This window comes from Colias eurytheme, chromosome 2, assembly GCF_061535395.1.
Source record: "Colias eurytheme isolate Ceu_HAF_F1 chromosome 2, ilColEury1 Martin Lab GWU primary, whole genome shotgun sequence".
Taxonomy (NCBI): domain Eukaryota; kingdom Metazoa; phylum Arthropoda; class Insecta; order Lepidoptera; family Pieridae; genus Colias; species Colias eurytheme.
The window spans coordinates 5,907,353-5,924,788 of NC_142981.1; the positions used below are offsets into that span (position 1 = coordinate 5,907,353).

The 17,436-nt window shown below is 31.6% G+C and overlaps 2 protein-coding genes and 1 long non-coding RNA gene across 5 annotated transcripts; 1 reads left to right on the forward strand and 2 right to left on the reverse strand.

Moving 5' to 3' along the window:
- Positions 1-258: 258 nt before the first annotated feature.
- On the reverse strand, positions 259-10,601 carry LOC149910375 (cysteine-rich venom protein LEI1-like). Of its 2 annotated transcripts, none has more exons than XM_090107860.1 (6): positions 10,583-10,601; positions 8,538-8,663; positions 8,166-8,299; positions 7,821-7,966; positions 6,199-6,393; positions 259-615 (listed from the first exon to the last, which is right to left on the reverse strand). In XM_090107860.1, exons 2-6 carry the CDS (start codon positions 8,626-8,628, stop codon positions 387-389), a joined length of 795 nt encoding a protein of 264 aa, XP_089963986.1. In that variant the 5' UTR covers positions 8,629-8,663; positions 10,583-10,601; the 3' UTR covers positions 259-386. The 2 variants fall into 2 exon arrangements, with proteins under 2 accessions (XP_089963986.1, XP_089963977.1); XM_090107851.1 differs by lacking the exon at positions 10,583-10,601 and adding an exon at positions 10,212-10,431.
- Positions 10,602-10,971: 370 nt separating this feature from the next.
- Positions 10,972-15,730, reverse strand: Dnaaf6 (Dynein axonemal assembly factor 6). 2 transcript variants are annotated; one of them, XM_090113119.1, is made up of 4 exons: positions 15,706-15,730; positions 12,280-12,402; positions 11,877-12,079; positions 10,972-11,312 (listed from the first exon to the last, which is right to left on the reverse strand). In XM_090113119.1, the coding sequence occupies exons 2-4, from the start codon at positions 12,374-12,376 to the stop codon at positions 11,055-11,057; spliced, it is 558 nt and encodes a 185-aa protein (XP_089969245.1). In that variant the 5' UTR covers positions 12,377-12,402; positions 15,706-15,730; the 3' UTR covers positions 10,972-11,054. The 2 variants fall into 2 exon arrangements, with proteins under 2 accessions (XP_089969245.1, XP_089969251.1); XM_090113125.1 differs by lacking the exon at positions 15,706-15,730 and having other exon boundaries at positions 12,280-12,428.
- Positions 12,458-13,423, forward strand: LOC149910377 (uncharacterized). The gene is made up of 2 exons (XR_016457808.1): positions 12,458-12,801; positions 13,234-13,423. It is a non-coding gene; the product is annotated as an uncharacterized LOC149910377 (long non-coding RNA).
- Positions 15,731-17,436: the final 1,706 nt, after the last annotated feature.

A 17,436-nucleotide genomic window follows, 5' to 3' on the forward strand; every position in this document is an offset into this window, starting at 1 on the left:
GTCAGTGAAGAAATGTAACGGTTCGCTTTTAAAAGTAGAATGATGTAATGTTTTCGATAAATCTTGAATATATAGATGCATTTATAATCTTTCCAAAAAATTAATCATAACCACTCGAAGTTAAAGGCAATATTTCCTCAATTAATGTTAGTAAACATCAAAAAGGTTTTGGAAATTGGAAAGGGTGTAACGAAAATTACAATCACATGGTAGGTACATGGGTAAACTTGAAAAATAGAAAACCACTTAAAGACAATATGAAATAAAATATATTTATTAAATATTCTAACAATAATCAATAATCATTATAACTAATAATAAGTTTGTACATTGGATCTTAAAGCTAACGAATAGTATGAACTTAACATTATTGCTGGTATATTATACTACCAAGGGTGATTCCTATGTAGTCTTGTATTGCCACAAGTGCATGTAGCATTGCAGGTGCCCTGTTGGCATACGCCAGCGATTCCGACGAGCTCTCTACAGTTTGAGAAGTAATCTTTGACGGGACAGGAGTTAGTGCACAGAGAATCTGATACACAGCTTTCTGGACAGTCTTCGCACGGCTTACCGACTTTGTAGGGGTACTGTAGGATAGTGTTAATGTTGCCGCTGAAAAAAATTGTTTTGTGAGAAAACATTTCAGTAAAAAAAAATATTTACATAGGTACCTATTACATTTAGATATTGCATATACTTAGTTGAATTACAATGAAAAATTGCAAAAAATGGAAATAAAACATCCTCAATCGTAACGTTACGATTGAGGATGTTAAATGTTTTTATTTTCAGATGTGGTGTAAGTACCTACACAATATTGTTGTGATTGGACTCGCAGTTATAAAACGACGAACTAAAAACAGCAGTATTGGTAGATAATGCCAGCCACAGCCTCCTTGTTTGGCGTATTCTAAATAACTACTCTTAACTAGCTGTGCTGGTTGACCCGGGATAAAGGCTTATAAATCAGCGGTGAAATTCAATCTCACTATCACTTTATTTAGTAAATTGAAAAACAAATATTGAACATGTATTGAATTGTTCGCCAATTTTCATCCTCATTTAACCCTAACGAATCAAGTGCATGTAGGTAGCTGTACTATATTCACATACAAGTACCTACATCAATTTCGCATATCGTTAGAGATTTAGGGCAAAGTTAGTTTGCTAACGACATACATCACATCACATCTGCTTTGCAATCGTTTATTGACATCGTGACTTGAATAACAGTCGTAAAGATTTTCTCGCAAACCATTATCTTAATAAATGTTTCACAGTTACTAAGATTGCATCTGAATGCCTCAGGTTCATAGCAAATTAAAGCACATAACCGAGATGTTGGGGATTATATCTGTTAGTAATATTCTTTAATGCACAATTTGCTTTATGCTTTACAAATGCATTATTAATATTTATTTAGTTAAAGTGTTCCAAGTGAATACGTGTAGTCACGGCATGCCAGTAGGTAAATTGAATTTAAATATAAGTATTTGCTAACTTTTAAACGTACTCGCGAAACTGGTATCTACTCGAGACATAGTAAAGAAAACGCATATAGAATAACTAAGTTTAATACTAATAATAATTATTACTATTTACATTTGAAGAATTAATATTCCATGCAAAGATGCCATAAAAACGCAGCATTGTATATAGATCTATCATTATGCTAAAAAACCATTACAATTCAAACAAGCATATAGACTAGTCTGGTTACGGAAAAATACTAATGTATTTTAGCAACAGATGAATAGATTTTAGATATATGGGAGTGAAAGAGGAACCTTTTACGAACGTTTTGTATCATAAGTTTACATCAAGCAATTATCAAGAAACTGCAAGAACAAAATGATGTTCTGTCAGCCACATTGAAAGATGTCTCATCGCGTCTTAATAATTTGGAACAGCAGGCTCGGGCTAACAATATTGAGCTGCAGTGTGTTCCTCAAAAGAAAAATGAGAATTTAATCGAAATAGTTAAGGAAATAGGGAAAGTTATAAATAGTGATGTGAAGGAAGAAGAGATATCCCACTGCACGCGTGTTATGAAATCCAATAATTCCAGTAAACGTCCTAAGTCTATAATTGTCCAGTTTAGTACATCGAAACGCCGAGACTCGTTTCTTGCAGCCTCAATTAACTTCAATCGTTCTAAATCTATTACTGAAAAATTAAATACTTCATACTTGGGGCTTGATGATGTTAAATCCCCTATATATATCACTGAACATCTAAGTCCCTCAAATAAAGCGTTGCATGCAGCAACCCGCATCAAGGCAAAAGAAAAAGGCTATAAACATGTTTGGGTCAGAAGTGGTCGCATTTACGTGAGGAAAACGGACTTTACTGATTACATATTAATAAGAGACATCGACTCATTGAATAAAATAGTTTGATTTGTATAATTTAGATCTATAAGCAAGTTATATTTATTGTTAGTAAGCATTAAAATTCAATAATTTAAGGATATATTATCAAAACACTCGCGGCTTGAGATCAAAATGTGAAGATTTTTATCGTAATTTATGTAATTCTATGTATGATGTAATTGTTTTGACAGAGACCTGGCTCAATGAGGATATCGTTAACAGTGAACTTTTTGACGATAGATATTTTGTTTTCCGGCGAGATAGAACGCTTACTAAATTCAATAATAAAATTAAAGGTGGCGGCGTTCTGATTGCTGTCTCAAAGAGGTTCGCTGTTAGTGAACTCGTAAATTTTAAAAGTGACTGTGAGGACCTATGGGTTTCAATCAATATTGGTGTTAGATTTAAAATTACATTTTGTGTGGTATATTTACCACCACCTGTACAAAAACCAATTCTAGATCATTTTATGGATAATTTTAATTCTGTTACTGAAAGATTAAATGACGAGCATATAATACTCTTTGGGGATTTCAATATGAGCTGTTTGGACTGGTCTCACGTAAATATTTCTCGCTCCAACGCGTATCCTAAATTATATCAAGATTTTATAGATTTTACACATTTAAATAATTTAAAACAGTGTAATTATGTCCGTAATTTTAATAACAAATTGTTGGACTTGATTTTTGTGGATGTACTTGATTGTCTTGTAACAGAAGCTACAGATTGTTTGTGTAAAATTGATCCTTATCATCCCCCACTTGATATAACATTGAATTTGAGTTTAGATAGCAATTTGGAACCGAACAAATCTGTCAGATTTGACTTTAATAAAGCAGACTATACGAATATCAATACGGAGCTAGGATTGATTAACTGGCATGAACTATTTAATGACCTTAGGGATCCAAATTTGATGGTTGATATTCTGTATGATCATGTCAATGATCTAATTAAAAAATTTGTTCCTACAATATCTAATAAAAAACGTAATAAGCCACCTTGGTTTAATAAAAAACTTGAGAGATGTATTCGGGAGAAAAACAAGTACATAAAAAAAATTAACCTTTATGGAAACCCCCTCGATAAAATAGCTCTTCGTTTATGCAGTAAGCGTTGTGAGAAGTTATCCAAGCAATGTTATAAATGGTATATAAGTCAAATGGAACATAAAATTAAGGAACAACCAAAGTATTTTTGGTCGTATATAAAAGCTAAGCGAAACGGATCGAGTACGTATCCAAAATGTATGTCAAATGGAGTGAATTCAGCATCTACTGGACAGGATATTTGCAATTTGTTTGGCTCATATTTCCACTCTGTATACTGCCCAGTTAGAAAGTCTTCCGAAGGAAATACGTCATCCGCCAACTTAAATATTATAAAAAATAATTCTGACTGTTTCTCTTCTTTATATATCCACAAAGATGCTATTATTACCAAGCTTAAAAAACTAGATATCTCTAAAGGGTCAGGATCTGATAACATACCCCCTATTTTTCTGATAAACTGTGCTGATCAATTAGCTATTCCTCTTTACATCATTTTTAATATTTCGCTTAGCACTGGAATATTCCCAGATAAGTGGAAGCTAGCAAAGGTTGTTCCCATTCACAAATCTAATTCAAAAGATAATGTATGCAATTATAGGCCTATTGCAATTCTTTCAACTCTGGCAAAAGTTTTCGAAAGTTTAGTTTGTCCGAATATCCAAAGTTACTTTAAAAAATACGTATCCGACTACCAACACGGTTTCACTACTGCGAGGTCTACATGTACTAACCTGGTTCTATTTGTAGAAAATACTATCGAGTCTGTGGATGCTAATGGGCAAGTTGATGTCGTCTATACAGACTTCTGCAAAGCGTTTGATAAAGTCTCGCACAGTGTACTAATTAATAAACTATCTCTTTATGGGTTCACAGGACAATTTCTTAAATGGCTTAACTCTTATTTAGAAAAGAGGTATTTTTATGTTGTTGTTGATGGCTATAAATCTAACATATTTGATATAACCTCAGGCGTGCCGCAAGGTTCACACCTAGGGCCCATCCTGTTTAACATTTTTATAAATGATCTGCCGAATTGTTTTCTTAACTCTATTCCTTACATGTTTGCCGATGACCTTAAGTTAACCATGACTATAGGTAGCATTGATGATGCTTTGTTACTACAAGATGATGTCAACAATTTGTTCACCTGGTGCAAAAGCAATTGCATGGAGCTCAATATTAAAAAATGTTCGTGCATTACATTCACACGCAAGACCAATCCAATCATCCATAATTATACATTGAATGGGTCACACTTACAAGTTGAATCATCTATCCGAGACTTAGGGGTAATTATGGACAAAAAGTTAACATTTGTTCCTCATATTGACGCAGCGATTAATAAGGCTTCAAAATCTTTGGGTTTTATTATAAGAAACACTAAATCGTTCCAAAATGCTGAAACCAAAATAATGCTATACAATACGCTGGTGCGCAGTATACTGGAGTACTGTGTTGTTGTGTGGAGACCTCACTATGCAGTGCACAGTCTCAGGATAGAGCGTATTCAAAAGAGATTTTTAAATCATCTTGCGTTTTCTGTAGGCAAAGCAAAAGAATTAAAAGGCTATAATGACCGTCTAACCCACTTCAAAATTAAAAAGTTAGATAATAGAAGGAACGCATTAGACTTAATGTATTTATTTAAAATTTTAAACGGTCATATAAACTGTTCGGCGTTGCTATCAAAATTCAAATTTAGAGTTCCTTTTAAATATCCCAGAAATCCCGTTAACCTTTTATCTCCTCCATTACGCAAGACTGTCCTTGGTTCCAACTCTCCGATTCCCAGACTATGTAGACTTTACAATAAATATGCTAAAGATTGTGATATGTTTTCCCTTAGTCTAAATAAATACAAGTACCTGGTTAATCACTTAGACTAAATATGGATGTTGATTTGTTGTTTAGATTTAAGTATAACTATATTTTTTTTCTCACTGTATAATAACACCTTTTATAGTTTAATTGTACGCATGTGGTGTTTACCTACTTAAATTGTGCACTTAGTTTTAAGATTATTTTTTGTATACTTGCTTATTTGTGTAACAATTACTGGTAAACCTAAATAAATAAATAAATAAATAAATAAATAAATAAATCAAACTGCAATCTTATAGTATGTAGTAGAAAAATTAAACGCCTTTATCAGGCGTTTAATAATAGTAATGAAGGCAATAACGTCTTCCAGAAGAATTTAAATAAAAATGATATTGAGAGACAAACAATATCACATAAGTATGTACTTCAATAAGTATCCTGGATCCTTTGAATTAACTAGGTATATCAGTAAATGTGTCCGAGGATGTTAACATCCTCAGTAACATTTAATACCAAAATAATATTCTTACATGAAAAAGGAATACTAAAAATTACTGAGGTATAAAATGATTAGTACACAAGTCTTGACAAGAAACAATGTAACAAATAATTTGTATGTATAGGTGTTGACCGCATAAAGACTGCATAGGTACTACATATAAACCACAATTACTCATTTTATGTAAAAGTTCATACAATTACCTATTCATCAAAGTTCAATTATTATTAAAAAGTAATTTCACGCACTATTTCTATTATACTGAGCTCTTTCTTCTGTTTAAGTAGATGTTTAAATATAACTTTTAAGTAGAGTAAACTAATACCTAAAGTGTTAATAATATAGTAATATCACAGTATTACCTACAATATGTGGAAATACGGTATTAAACAATAATAGGTAGTTAGTTAGGTACATAAAAGATGTAAAATATTGATTAGATACTTACGCCGGGCAATAATGGCACACGTAGTTATAGAAATGGCCCCAAGGCCCCCCAGGGCAGTGTGCGACGCCACAACCGACTTTGTGACTAGTCGCCCAAACCATTTGGGTATAATGCCCAACTGCTTTGAGATTCCGCACTGGCGCTCCATATGTGAAATTTTGATACTCTAGGAACCATGTCTTGATTGCGAAAAACCTGAAAAGAGGTTAGTTATTATTGTATTTTTTTTCTATTTTATAATCATGTCGAATTGGTCCAGCATTGATTTGGTTCGATACAGCGAAAGACGTAAAGAAAATGTTATACATGTATAAGAATTTGTTTTAAGCAGTCGGCGTTTAGCTATCTACTATTATGTATTCTGTGGCAGTAGGTAAACAAATTAAAAGAAAGGTGTATTATTATTATCATGTTTATAATGAGTCAGCATGACCAGCTGTTATTATCACGACCAGCTGTTATTATCCTTATTAATTTAGAAATAGGTTTTTTTTTATTAAAACCATTTAAAAGCTTCTGATTAAAAAAAATCTGTCCATCCGAAGATCAAAATGTAACAGACTGTTGGGAAATAATACATTTACTGATCTTGACATAATCAATTGTAAAATATCTTATTGTTTACAAAACATTCCCAGACAATAGTTTCGAGCTGCAACAATGTGAATATTTTATTTCAATTCCGCGTATTGCGACAATGGAGGCGCGCTTAAGATATAAAGGTTCGATGCAGGCATATTATAAGGATATTATGTATAAGTAATATATCAATATACTTACAAGATAGAATAACTTATTGACCATGATTTCAGCACAGACTGCATCTACAGTTACAATCAACCACAATATCAAGCAAATAGTACTAAGGATACATATTACCTTACCCCTTCATCAGTTTCATAGCGATACAAATTCGCTACGACATGCATAGCGTAAATCTATTTAATTAAATACCAAAATTGGCATAACATATTACTCACCTGGTTTAATTTAATACAAGCAGTTAAATGATATGACATTTAACTGTTCGTTTTAAAGAGATCTACACTACTGGTTTGCGTACTCAATATCACATAATTAAGCATTTTCAAGTATAAATTTCAAGCTTAGACACAAAGGGCGCCATTATATACCATGTCAGTTTGTGAAATCTGTAATTAGATGTTCACGAATTTCCTATTATCTGACAATGTGGAGGTTAAGATCGTGACTTTAAGGCAGCATACATTGTACAACGAACGGATGAGGAAACAAGCCAATTCAGCAAAAAATGTAAGCGCATATCATCTTATTCGACCATAAGACAACAAATCACTCATTATCTTATTTGTGTGACTGCAAAAAACTAAGACCCTGACATGCAAGGAAGTGTTATAATTAAAGTGATTTTATTACAACCTTAGCGTATATATAGCTTTATAATTGTACGCAATTTAAGCAATTTTAATATATAAAATGAAATATCTTATTTATAGTGTATGATCCCGCTAATTGCGTTTTTAGATGTTTATCTTTATTTCAATAAATCTCGGTATTTGACAATTAAAATAATTCTGAGCATTGTTAAACGAGCTCTAATTGCATTAAAATTACATATTAGGTACCTAATTGAATTTACGTACCACGGAGTCTTTTGTGATGCTACAAAAAGGTTCTGTCCGCAAGAACCTAAATATGGGACAGTATTCTCTGAGGCGTCGTTGTGTTGCAGGAATATACAGCGTTCAGCGTAGTTCTGAGCTTGACGGGCTGCCAGGGGGTGCCACGACTGTAAAAATGATTTTATCAGTAGAATGAACTTCAGTCGTAGCTGCTCCCGTATTATATAAAAATTAACAAAAGAAAAAAACGCATCAAAATATGTAGATAGCATATTCTCTAAGATCTAAGAACTTATTTATACGATGTAGTCAATCAGAATTATATTAGAGTAATAACAACAATAAAAACAAGATAAATACACTTACCATTAAAAGCATATTAGATGCTGTCGGCCTTACTTTTGTTCGAAAGAAGTTATGATAGAGCACTATTTTTCTTCGAACAACAGAACGGCGAGGACTCAGTCCATCTTCTGGAATTTTGCTTGACGGAAATAGTTCTGAAATTTGAATGTTCATTTCAATCGCATTTTTGTAATTTCTAAAAAAAACATTAGTTAATTTTTTTTTCGTTCGGTTAAGTTCAGGCTGAGGGCAGTTCAGTTATTTTACCCATATCGATAAAATAAATGCTCTGATAAATTTACCTATAGGCGAAATGCTCGATCTTGTAAAAGGTATAATAAATTTCTTAATCCTTTGACCAATCAAATGTGAAAAAAAAAATAGATTACTTACGTTGATCCGTCCATGTCCTGACGCTTTGTAATACAACAATGGAGTTAAATATCACTAAGATATTTATCCATAATAATTTCCTAGCAATCATTTTGTTTGTTTGATCTGCTTCAGTTGTAATGCTTGCTGAAACAACGTTTATATTTTAAAGTATTTCTAATGACATGCTTTCTGTTTTAATATTTTATATTGTAAAATTGTAAAATAAAGACTAGGTACCTACTGGAGATTCATTCTAGATTGAGGTGCAGATATGGATATTAAAGCAGGTAAATATACTATTGAACCTATTTACTATTCTTTACGAATGCAAGATATCTTCAAGGTGGAGTATGATAATGCTCGGGGTCTTCCAACTTTCCTCCAAGTGTAAGGACCTCATTTGTCAATGTGTCAAACTATATTTACCTGTATTTATGCACATAATATCGATCTTATGATTACCTATATCTCTATTTTTTATTTCTTACCTACCCCCAATTTAAATAAACCAAAATTATGTCTATTGTAGAAGATATAACCACTAGAAGATAAATCATGAATTTAAACCGACAAAGGTAAGTACTTAAATCTGCTCTATATTCTTATTTTATTATACATTTTTTTAACTTCATCATACCCGAATACCTTCAGCAGAAACTATCGCTGTGGGAGGCTTACGCGAGTTCATAGGATAAGCCCAAACCATAATTACACTATTATGTATTCTATGCCAACACGGTTTAGAATTTAAATGAGTACCTAGTGGACATTTATTTAAAAAAAAATCTTAAAGATTAAGCAACTTTCCAGACTAACAACTCTATTGGATTTTTAGGGTATGCAAAAAAAAATATAAACATACGTATTTACTACAAATGGAAGAAAATTTAGACTAAAGACTATTGGATGCTATTGGTAAGGTATGCAAAAAATATAAGTGCCTATACTACAAATGGAAAAAAATAGGTAAAATAACTTACCTTCCTTTGAATAAAATTGATATGTAAAGAGGCTTTATTGCAGCTGGTTTATGCAAATATACAAAAAGCACTCTTTTATTCGTTAGTTAATTAGTTATGGTAAACATTAGTTCAGATATTATCAAACATGTACGTATTATTAGTTAGGATAATATTTACACAGTATGTTGTTATTCATAATAGCACAGGTAGGTATATTAATAAAAACAATTGCAGATAATATAGGTAATTAATGTAATGATTCATACAAAATAATTATAAAAGTAGGTAGGTATAATTATTTTTTTTTAAATACCTATGTAAAATTTGGTAATAGTAGGTATTTATTCCTACTCGTAGGCACTATTATTTATTAAATTAAATTTATGAATAAAAAGCTCTATGACACAAACATCTCGCTTTAAGAAAAGGTACCTAAATACCTTGGTAGATATTTTTAACAACTTCACACTAAATACTATGAGAAATCGATAATTCTAAAATATTTATGCATGAAATATTTTTAAGGCTATGGACACACAAATACTTATGTTATTTTAATTTAATTGGGTAAATAAAAAAGCAGCAATATTATTTTCAGCTGCTAATTTTGTATTAGCTGGAATTTGTATCCCTTTCTTATTTTAAAATTTAATTAACAAGCTAATGGAAAGGAAATTACGCATGCCAAATTTATTAATTATATCTATTGTTAAAAATGGTAGTTACTTACCTTTAAAACAAATGTACAGCGGTTTTATCAAAACAATAAAAATAACGCACTTTTATACAATTGCTTTCACAGAATCATTTTTATTAAAAAACGTTACATGTGTGTAAACAATACACCAATATATTATTACGCGTAGTTTAATAAATTTAATCATTTAAGAATTAGACTCGGTGCCGGCCATGTCTCGCGAGAGTAGGAATTGAAATAAATGGGCAAACGACGAGTGACCACTCATTGACTATCCGCTAAATTATAATTCACGTAATTTTTTTCTTAAATACCTATACCGCATAGAAGGCTGTTAACAAAAGGTATTCGTAGTAAAAAATTATAAATAAAACCATTAGAAACACAGATGTGCTTTTAACTACCTGAAAATAACACTGAACTTTGCTCACTAGGTACAGAAAATTTAACATTCAATTAAATGGGTGCCACCTTATTATTTTCTCATTACGTTGATTAGTCCAACCGAAACTAATGTACGCATCGATAAACAACACTTAGACGACACATCATGTAGCATTTGCACGAGAATTTAGTAAAGATTATTTGCCAAAAATAGTATCTACCTATGCGCAAAATGATATTCTCACGCTGTAAATCATTTAATTACAATGAGCTTTGACATGGTGTTCTTATAAATTGGCGCCTTGACGCTTGATTGAGCAGTGATTATTCTCAATAACCAACAGAATAGTTAACCTGATACACAACTCACAATAATTAGCGTTCCCAATTAAACTACAATTGCTTTCAAATACATTTATTCGTCCATTTAGGTTAGGTACTATCAGAGTTCTAAATGATAGGATCTGAATAATGTGAAACGAATTAGGACAACTAAAAATTAACAAAGTCAAATTCCCTGTCGAGTTTAAGAGTTAAGACTAAAGTTTCTTCCGACGTATCCCAGTTTGCTTTAGAGATGTCTGGGTTGATGCCGTGGGGTAGAGGCAGCCTTAGGTGGTACTGTGAAGAACTCACAGTAACAGAGGTTGTATCCACTGAGAGATCGATATTTTCCTTTTTATCGCTCGGCATCTTGATTCTTACGATTAAGTTTTCACAACTCGCTGATGAAATCGTTTTAGGACCAATCTGAAATAGATATGAAATAATGACCTTGAAGATATTAGAGTTTATTTTGATGCTGATTTATATTATTTTCAATTTTGGTTTAGTTTCAAAATCATCATTATTAAGAAATTAATGAATATTCTTACGTACCTCCTAATGTAGTTATTTTACAGCTTTTAAAAATTCTAATTCTTCGCCTGCGGTTTCGATCGATAATCGATGTTTTAAAATAAAAAAAAACCGTTGGGCCGTTTAGATTTGGTAGAAGTTTGATTATATTATAGGTAAAAGGTTAACTACCTACTAACTACCTTTCTTCGAAAAGATCATACTTATCTATTTTTTTATCAAAACAAAATTTAAAGCCATAGGTATGTCCTATTCCACCCTTACAGAGGATTGCTATACTTAGATTATAGATGGTTGAAAAAGGTGAGATATAATTTTACAAGGCAGCTACCGGTACGTTTTGTTTGAATTTGCCAATATCAGGAACTACTTATAGGACTGATGGTACAAAGCCGTCGCGTAGATACCTACCGGTACTTTTTTTATGTGAAGGATGAAATATTTTTAGATAGGTACCTGAAGGAAAACATCCTCCGCTGTCACAGACTGCTGATAATTCATAGTATACGCTGGTACTTTTCTGTCTGCAATACCAGCGCCAACGCAACCTAATTGTTCAGCTTCCTCGGCTTCTTGCGCTTCATACTCTTCAATTGTTTTTGGAGTTTGCTTTGCATCATTTTGCTTAACTTTGTCTCTTGATGATGTTATTTCATATGCTAAATGTTAAGAAACCTTGATATAATAAATCCACGATAAATACAGGTAGGTACCTACATATTATATCTATCGATATACCTAACTGTATTTATCATGAATTTAGGTTTTTAGGGTTGAATATATTTTCTAATCATTTAGTTTATAAAGCTCTAAGTCTAAACGAGTCTATAAGAAATTAAAGGAAAATAGTAATTATTACCTGTTGGAGGCAGATCTTCTCCTTGCAATACGTCTGGTTCTGGAGGCCTAAAAAGCTCTGCAAGCTGTTCCAATTGAGACGATGTAAATTCAACCATTTTGCTGCTATAACTCGATTAATTAACTGTAATTACTAGTTTTAAATTAATATTTGCCACAGAACAGTAAAAACATATAGAAGCTCAGAGGAATAAACCTATAGAGTTCTTATATTGAGACAGAACAAAATACATATTTTCTAATCTACTTACTCTTAGTCAATAACAGCATAAGTCAGATTGAGATAGCGATAGAGTATCTGCACTGTCTTCAAACGTAGCGCGCCGGCTATGTTTTGTTTGCCTTCCAGCTGGAGGTCTCGGTGCGTCAAGTGTTTTTAACGAAATATTTAGAAAATATAAAGTGTATAGTGTTTCTTTTTATTTGTCAGTGTGCTAAAATGACTATTGTATGCTTAGCTACCGGCTATTACTAGTCGAATGGGAGTTTTGGATGAAAACAATGAAAAAATATCTTTCCATCGGTAAGTGATTTTCAGCAAATTGATAAATATTTATGTTCTAACCCTATTTGAAGGTTTTATCAAGCGCTTTTTTATAAGTTTATGTTGTAACTGTAACATTTACCCACTTTATGGGGTTGTGGAATACAAAAGAATTAAATAATTTTTAAAAAATGTCACAATATTATCACGTTTGGCATTTTGTTTACCACCGTAGTGTTGTAACACATCTAGCGTATATTATCGATTTATGACAAAAAATCTATTTCATATTAACGTTGATTTATTTATTTTGTTTCTTATATCAGATTTATATGTAGTTGTTGTAGCAAATAATAGATGTAAATTTTCTACAGCAGGAAAATAAAAAATACCACGTGGTTGTTTTATTTGACTTATCTGTTTAGTTTGTTGTTTCTCTTTTAGATTATTAATAAATTCATTTTGTTTTAGATTTCCAGAGCTAAATAAATAATGGGTATAAAACATGAGACGTGTAGATTGGACGCCGTCGAAATTTGCTAGATTGTGTTCACTGCATTTCGAGCCTGCGTGTTATCAAGATGGATACTCTAGAAGAATTGTGCAATCTTACGCTTACGTTTTTTTTGTTCCTTTAGATAATAAATACATTTGTGTGTGAGTGAATTTTTATTTGGAAATTTTTTTACACATAATAACTTTAAATGTGTAACTATGTGAAAATTAAACGGTTGATTAAATGACAGTTCTCATAGATGAGAAACTACTATTGAAATACATACTTAATATACATGCGTTTTCAAAGAAAAACCCGCATAGTTCCCATTCCTGTGGGATTTACGGGATCAAAAGTAATTTTTCCAAATTTCATTGTAATCGGTTTAGTAGTATTCGCGTGAAAGAGTAACAAACATCCATCCTCACAAACTTTCGCTTTATTAGTAGGATGTAAGGAAAATGTTTTCTTTAAGACTGTCCTTTTATGAACTTGTTAAAATTCATGCTGACTGTGCCTTTCTCCTCACTCCTTTAACTTTATTGATCTTTATTTTAAATTAGTTACATTTCAAGTTTTAAAATTTATTTTAAAATATACTAGCTTTCCGCCCGCGTTTTTAAAGAAAATCCCGCACAGTTCCCGTTCACGTGGGATTTCCGGTATAAAACCTATCCTATGTGTGTATGTACAAAATTTCATTGTAATCGGTTCAGCAGTGAAAGAGAAAGTTATCCATTCTCGCATAATTTCGCATTTATTATATTCGTAGGATTAAACAAATAATGTATTCAACTGAAATTTATGATTAATTTTGTTTTTTTTTTTTTATTATTTATTGTTTCACGAAACCGTAAATGCAAAATGCATTCACGATTTTATCGATGGAAGCACATCCCATCACTATCACCTTCTATCTATCTAAATACGTACCTATAGTAAAAGTGGTGCCATGACTATGTTGAAACGTAGCTTGTAGTCTATAGCTATCTCATTCTTTCATACGACGTTTTCTTTAGATAGAGAGAAACAAATATATGTAAATTGTATACGCTCGATACAAGTACTCTATAGGTTTATTCCTCTGAGTATAGAAGTGCTATAATGTCATAATTAGTATGAAAACCAGTGTCGCCAAACCCACACATTTATACCGATAGTTATACAGTACACTACAAGTAAACTATGCCTTTGATTGGACAGCTTAATTTGAGTAAAAACTGACTTAGGTTATAAATTCAGCATTTCAGTATGTACCCTAACGCACCATGTTACGGTTTATTTTAGTATAACATCCCTAGGTATATTAGCTGTTTTGTTTCTCACTGCACAGAAATTCCAAATTCGAAAACATTCAGCTACTCCACAACAGAGGGCGTTAGTTTTCGATAGATATAAATTTGAAACGCAACACATAGAGATAAGGTTGAAATTTGTGTCACTCAACATTAATGACATTAACTTGATATTTATCTGATGCTATGCCCTGAGGGATGTCAGCCTTGTTATCGATAATTCACAAATAAATATTTTTTGTGTAATTTTTTTTTTATTTATTTTATACGAGTATAGTATAATGTGTCACATTTTGGAGTATGTTTATTACTACTAAGTACGTCTTTTTATATTATTATTATTAAATAAAAAACGGAATAGAATAGTATTAATCTATATTTACAAAATACAAACAGAAAATATGCATTATTTCAAATCTTGGAACTGCCGTAGGTTTGCTGTATCAGTGGCCTTTGTTAGACTGCTTAGTGCTGTTCGGCATCCAGTTAACTCGTCACGTTGCATTTATCCATTTCTCTTTTAAATTAGCCTCTTTCGGAAATCTATAAATAAATTGGACAAATGAAAGCTAAGGAAAAATAAAATAAAATTTAATATTTATAATGTTTGTCTTTTCTAAAGTATCGATACTGTCGATATGCGCCACAAGCATCACTAAAGCGACATTCGTTTGTTTATTGCAATAATATTCCAGAAAGTCTTGTTTGCTGTTCAATCTATAATGGTACTAATTTCTTACGGATTAAGGTTCATTTTGACTAGATATTTGTATACAATTTTGACAAATTACGACAAGCGAAGTTATAACATAAAATATAATTAAAATAAATAAAAATAAGACTTACCGATGGTATGAAATGCCTCCATTGCTGATATTATTTCGTCTGCTATCATTTTTGCACTCTAATACCGAACAACACGTCCTAATTAATGAATAAATATGGAAAAAAGGTTTGACAGCTGACAACCGACTCGAATATTTTTCTGCGCACAACTGAGAGCAAGTTAGGTGATCTTACCTTACAAGTGACACGTGGGCCACGCCCACATCACACTTCTATCTACTTTACTGTTCTGTGATATTTGCCAATAAAACAAACACACTGACAATTGATCAAACAGTTTTGTTGTTGCTAGGCAGTTTTATTTACCTGCCGAAAAAAGGACGTATAGAGTGGTATAGTTGATAGATGTACAGTGCGACACAAAAGAGATGAAAATAAATGAGGGCGCCACCGTCGCTCATATAGCAACACTGATACTGCGACGCAAGCGATCTTGATACTATAGAATAAAAATCCAAAAATCTATATATATAATCTAAAATAAATACCGCGATTTAAACCGTTATAATTGTTTCATTGTAGCAATAGTGTAAATAAAACAAAAATACATTAGTATTTTAATTGACCTACCTAGGTCAAATTTTACTTAAATGTATTTGGAATTAGTTATTTTATAAAAATCGGTCAAGTGCTTAGACTGCAGAGGCGCACATAGAATCAAACATACAAACAAACAAGCATACATGCAGCTCAAACACATAACCCTCTTTCTGGGTCCGTCGGGTAGAAAAAAACAAGGCGATTTGAAAACCACATATTTTTATTTTTTTTGTAGATAAATTTTGTACATTAATATAATTCATCAAAATCTAAATATTCTACTCCTTCAAAGGACTGATCATCACTCTGTTTCGAAGTACTGGCAAGAGGGTACGGGGCATCTTCAGTATCTGTAAATATGATACAGTTAATATGATTTTTTTTTATGGTTTGATTGATTAATAGATAGATAGCTGTATGAAAACAGTTATCACTATACTATGCAGTAAAATCTAAACTAGGTACTTTATTTGAGGCTGGTTGGATTGGATATAACTTCTTGACTCAAATTGTGCTGGTCGCACTATAAAAACTAGTTTTTGTTTACATACAAATAACCTCAAATTAAATTGCGAAAACGTAATAATCGCCATACATACATACATTAAACACTCGTCACTAATGGAATATTCTATTTTACGTAGTACTGAGCAAAAATAAATGGAATCTCACCGGTATATTCTGCTGTACGTTTGTAAACGTTTTCCAAATCAGTCAATAAATTTCCAGCTTGAAATTCGGACAAACACCGAATAAAAACTTTATACACCACATCACGGACACCGCTACGTTTAACCTTTTTCATGATGTCTCCTTTTTTATTTAAATTTCTTGTTCTAAATAACAATTTTATCTCAATAATTCTCCACTTCACGAAAAAAACAACAAATTTTTATTCAACTTGACAGCTACATTGCCAATTCAGGGTTGCCAGGTAATGAAAAACGAATTAGTTCCAAAATAATTAATTTCATCTCTTTTATGTCGTACTATATATATGGGTGTTTTTCCACCAGAGATGTGATAAGTGCTGCGGATAAGTGAGATATTTTATTCATTACAAAGTGAAAATTAACATTAAAAAAGAATAAATGAATATGAATAATTAATTTATAAATTGGTTTTTTCGCGTAAGCTTTTCACAGTTAACTCAAAACTACTCTACTTACCTACCGATACCTTTTTATAAAATTAAATTTATCAGTTCAAAAACTAAATTAACAATAAAAAATAGCTAATTCAAGAACGCAAAGGAAGAAAACAAGGGTGTGTTTTTAGAGAATTTTAAGACAATAAATAGGTACATATTTAAATTTAATTTGAGAATTTAACTAGGAAAAATAAAAAGGCAGATTTGTAATCAGTGAAAAAAATTTTGTAAGAATTTAAATATTGTGTACTTATCAAATCAAAAATTAAGTGAGGAATTTAACTTTTAATGATAATTGTATTCATTAAACCTAAATATTTTAATTGAGAGGATAGAAAAAACAATAA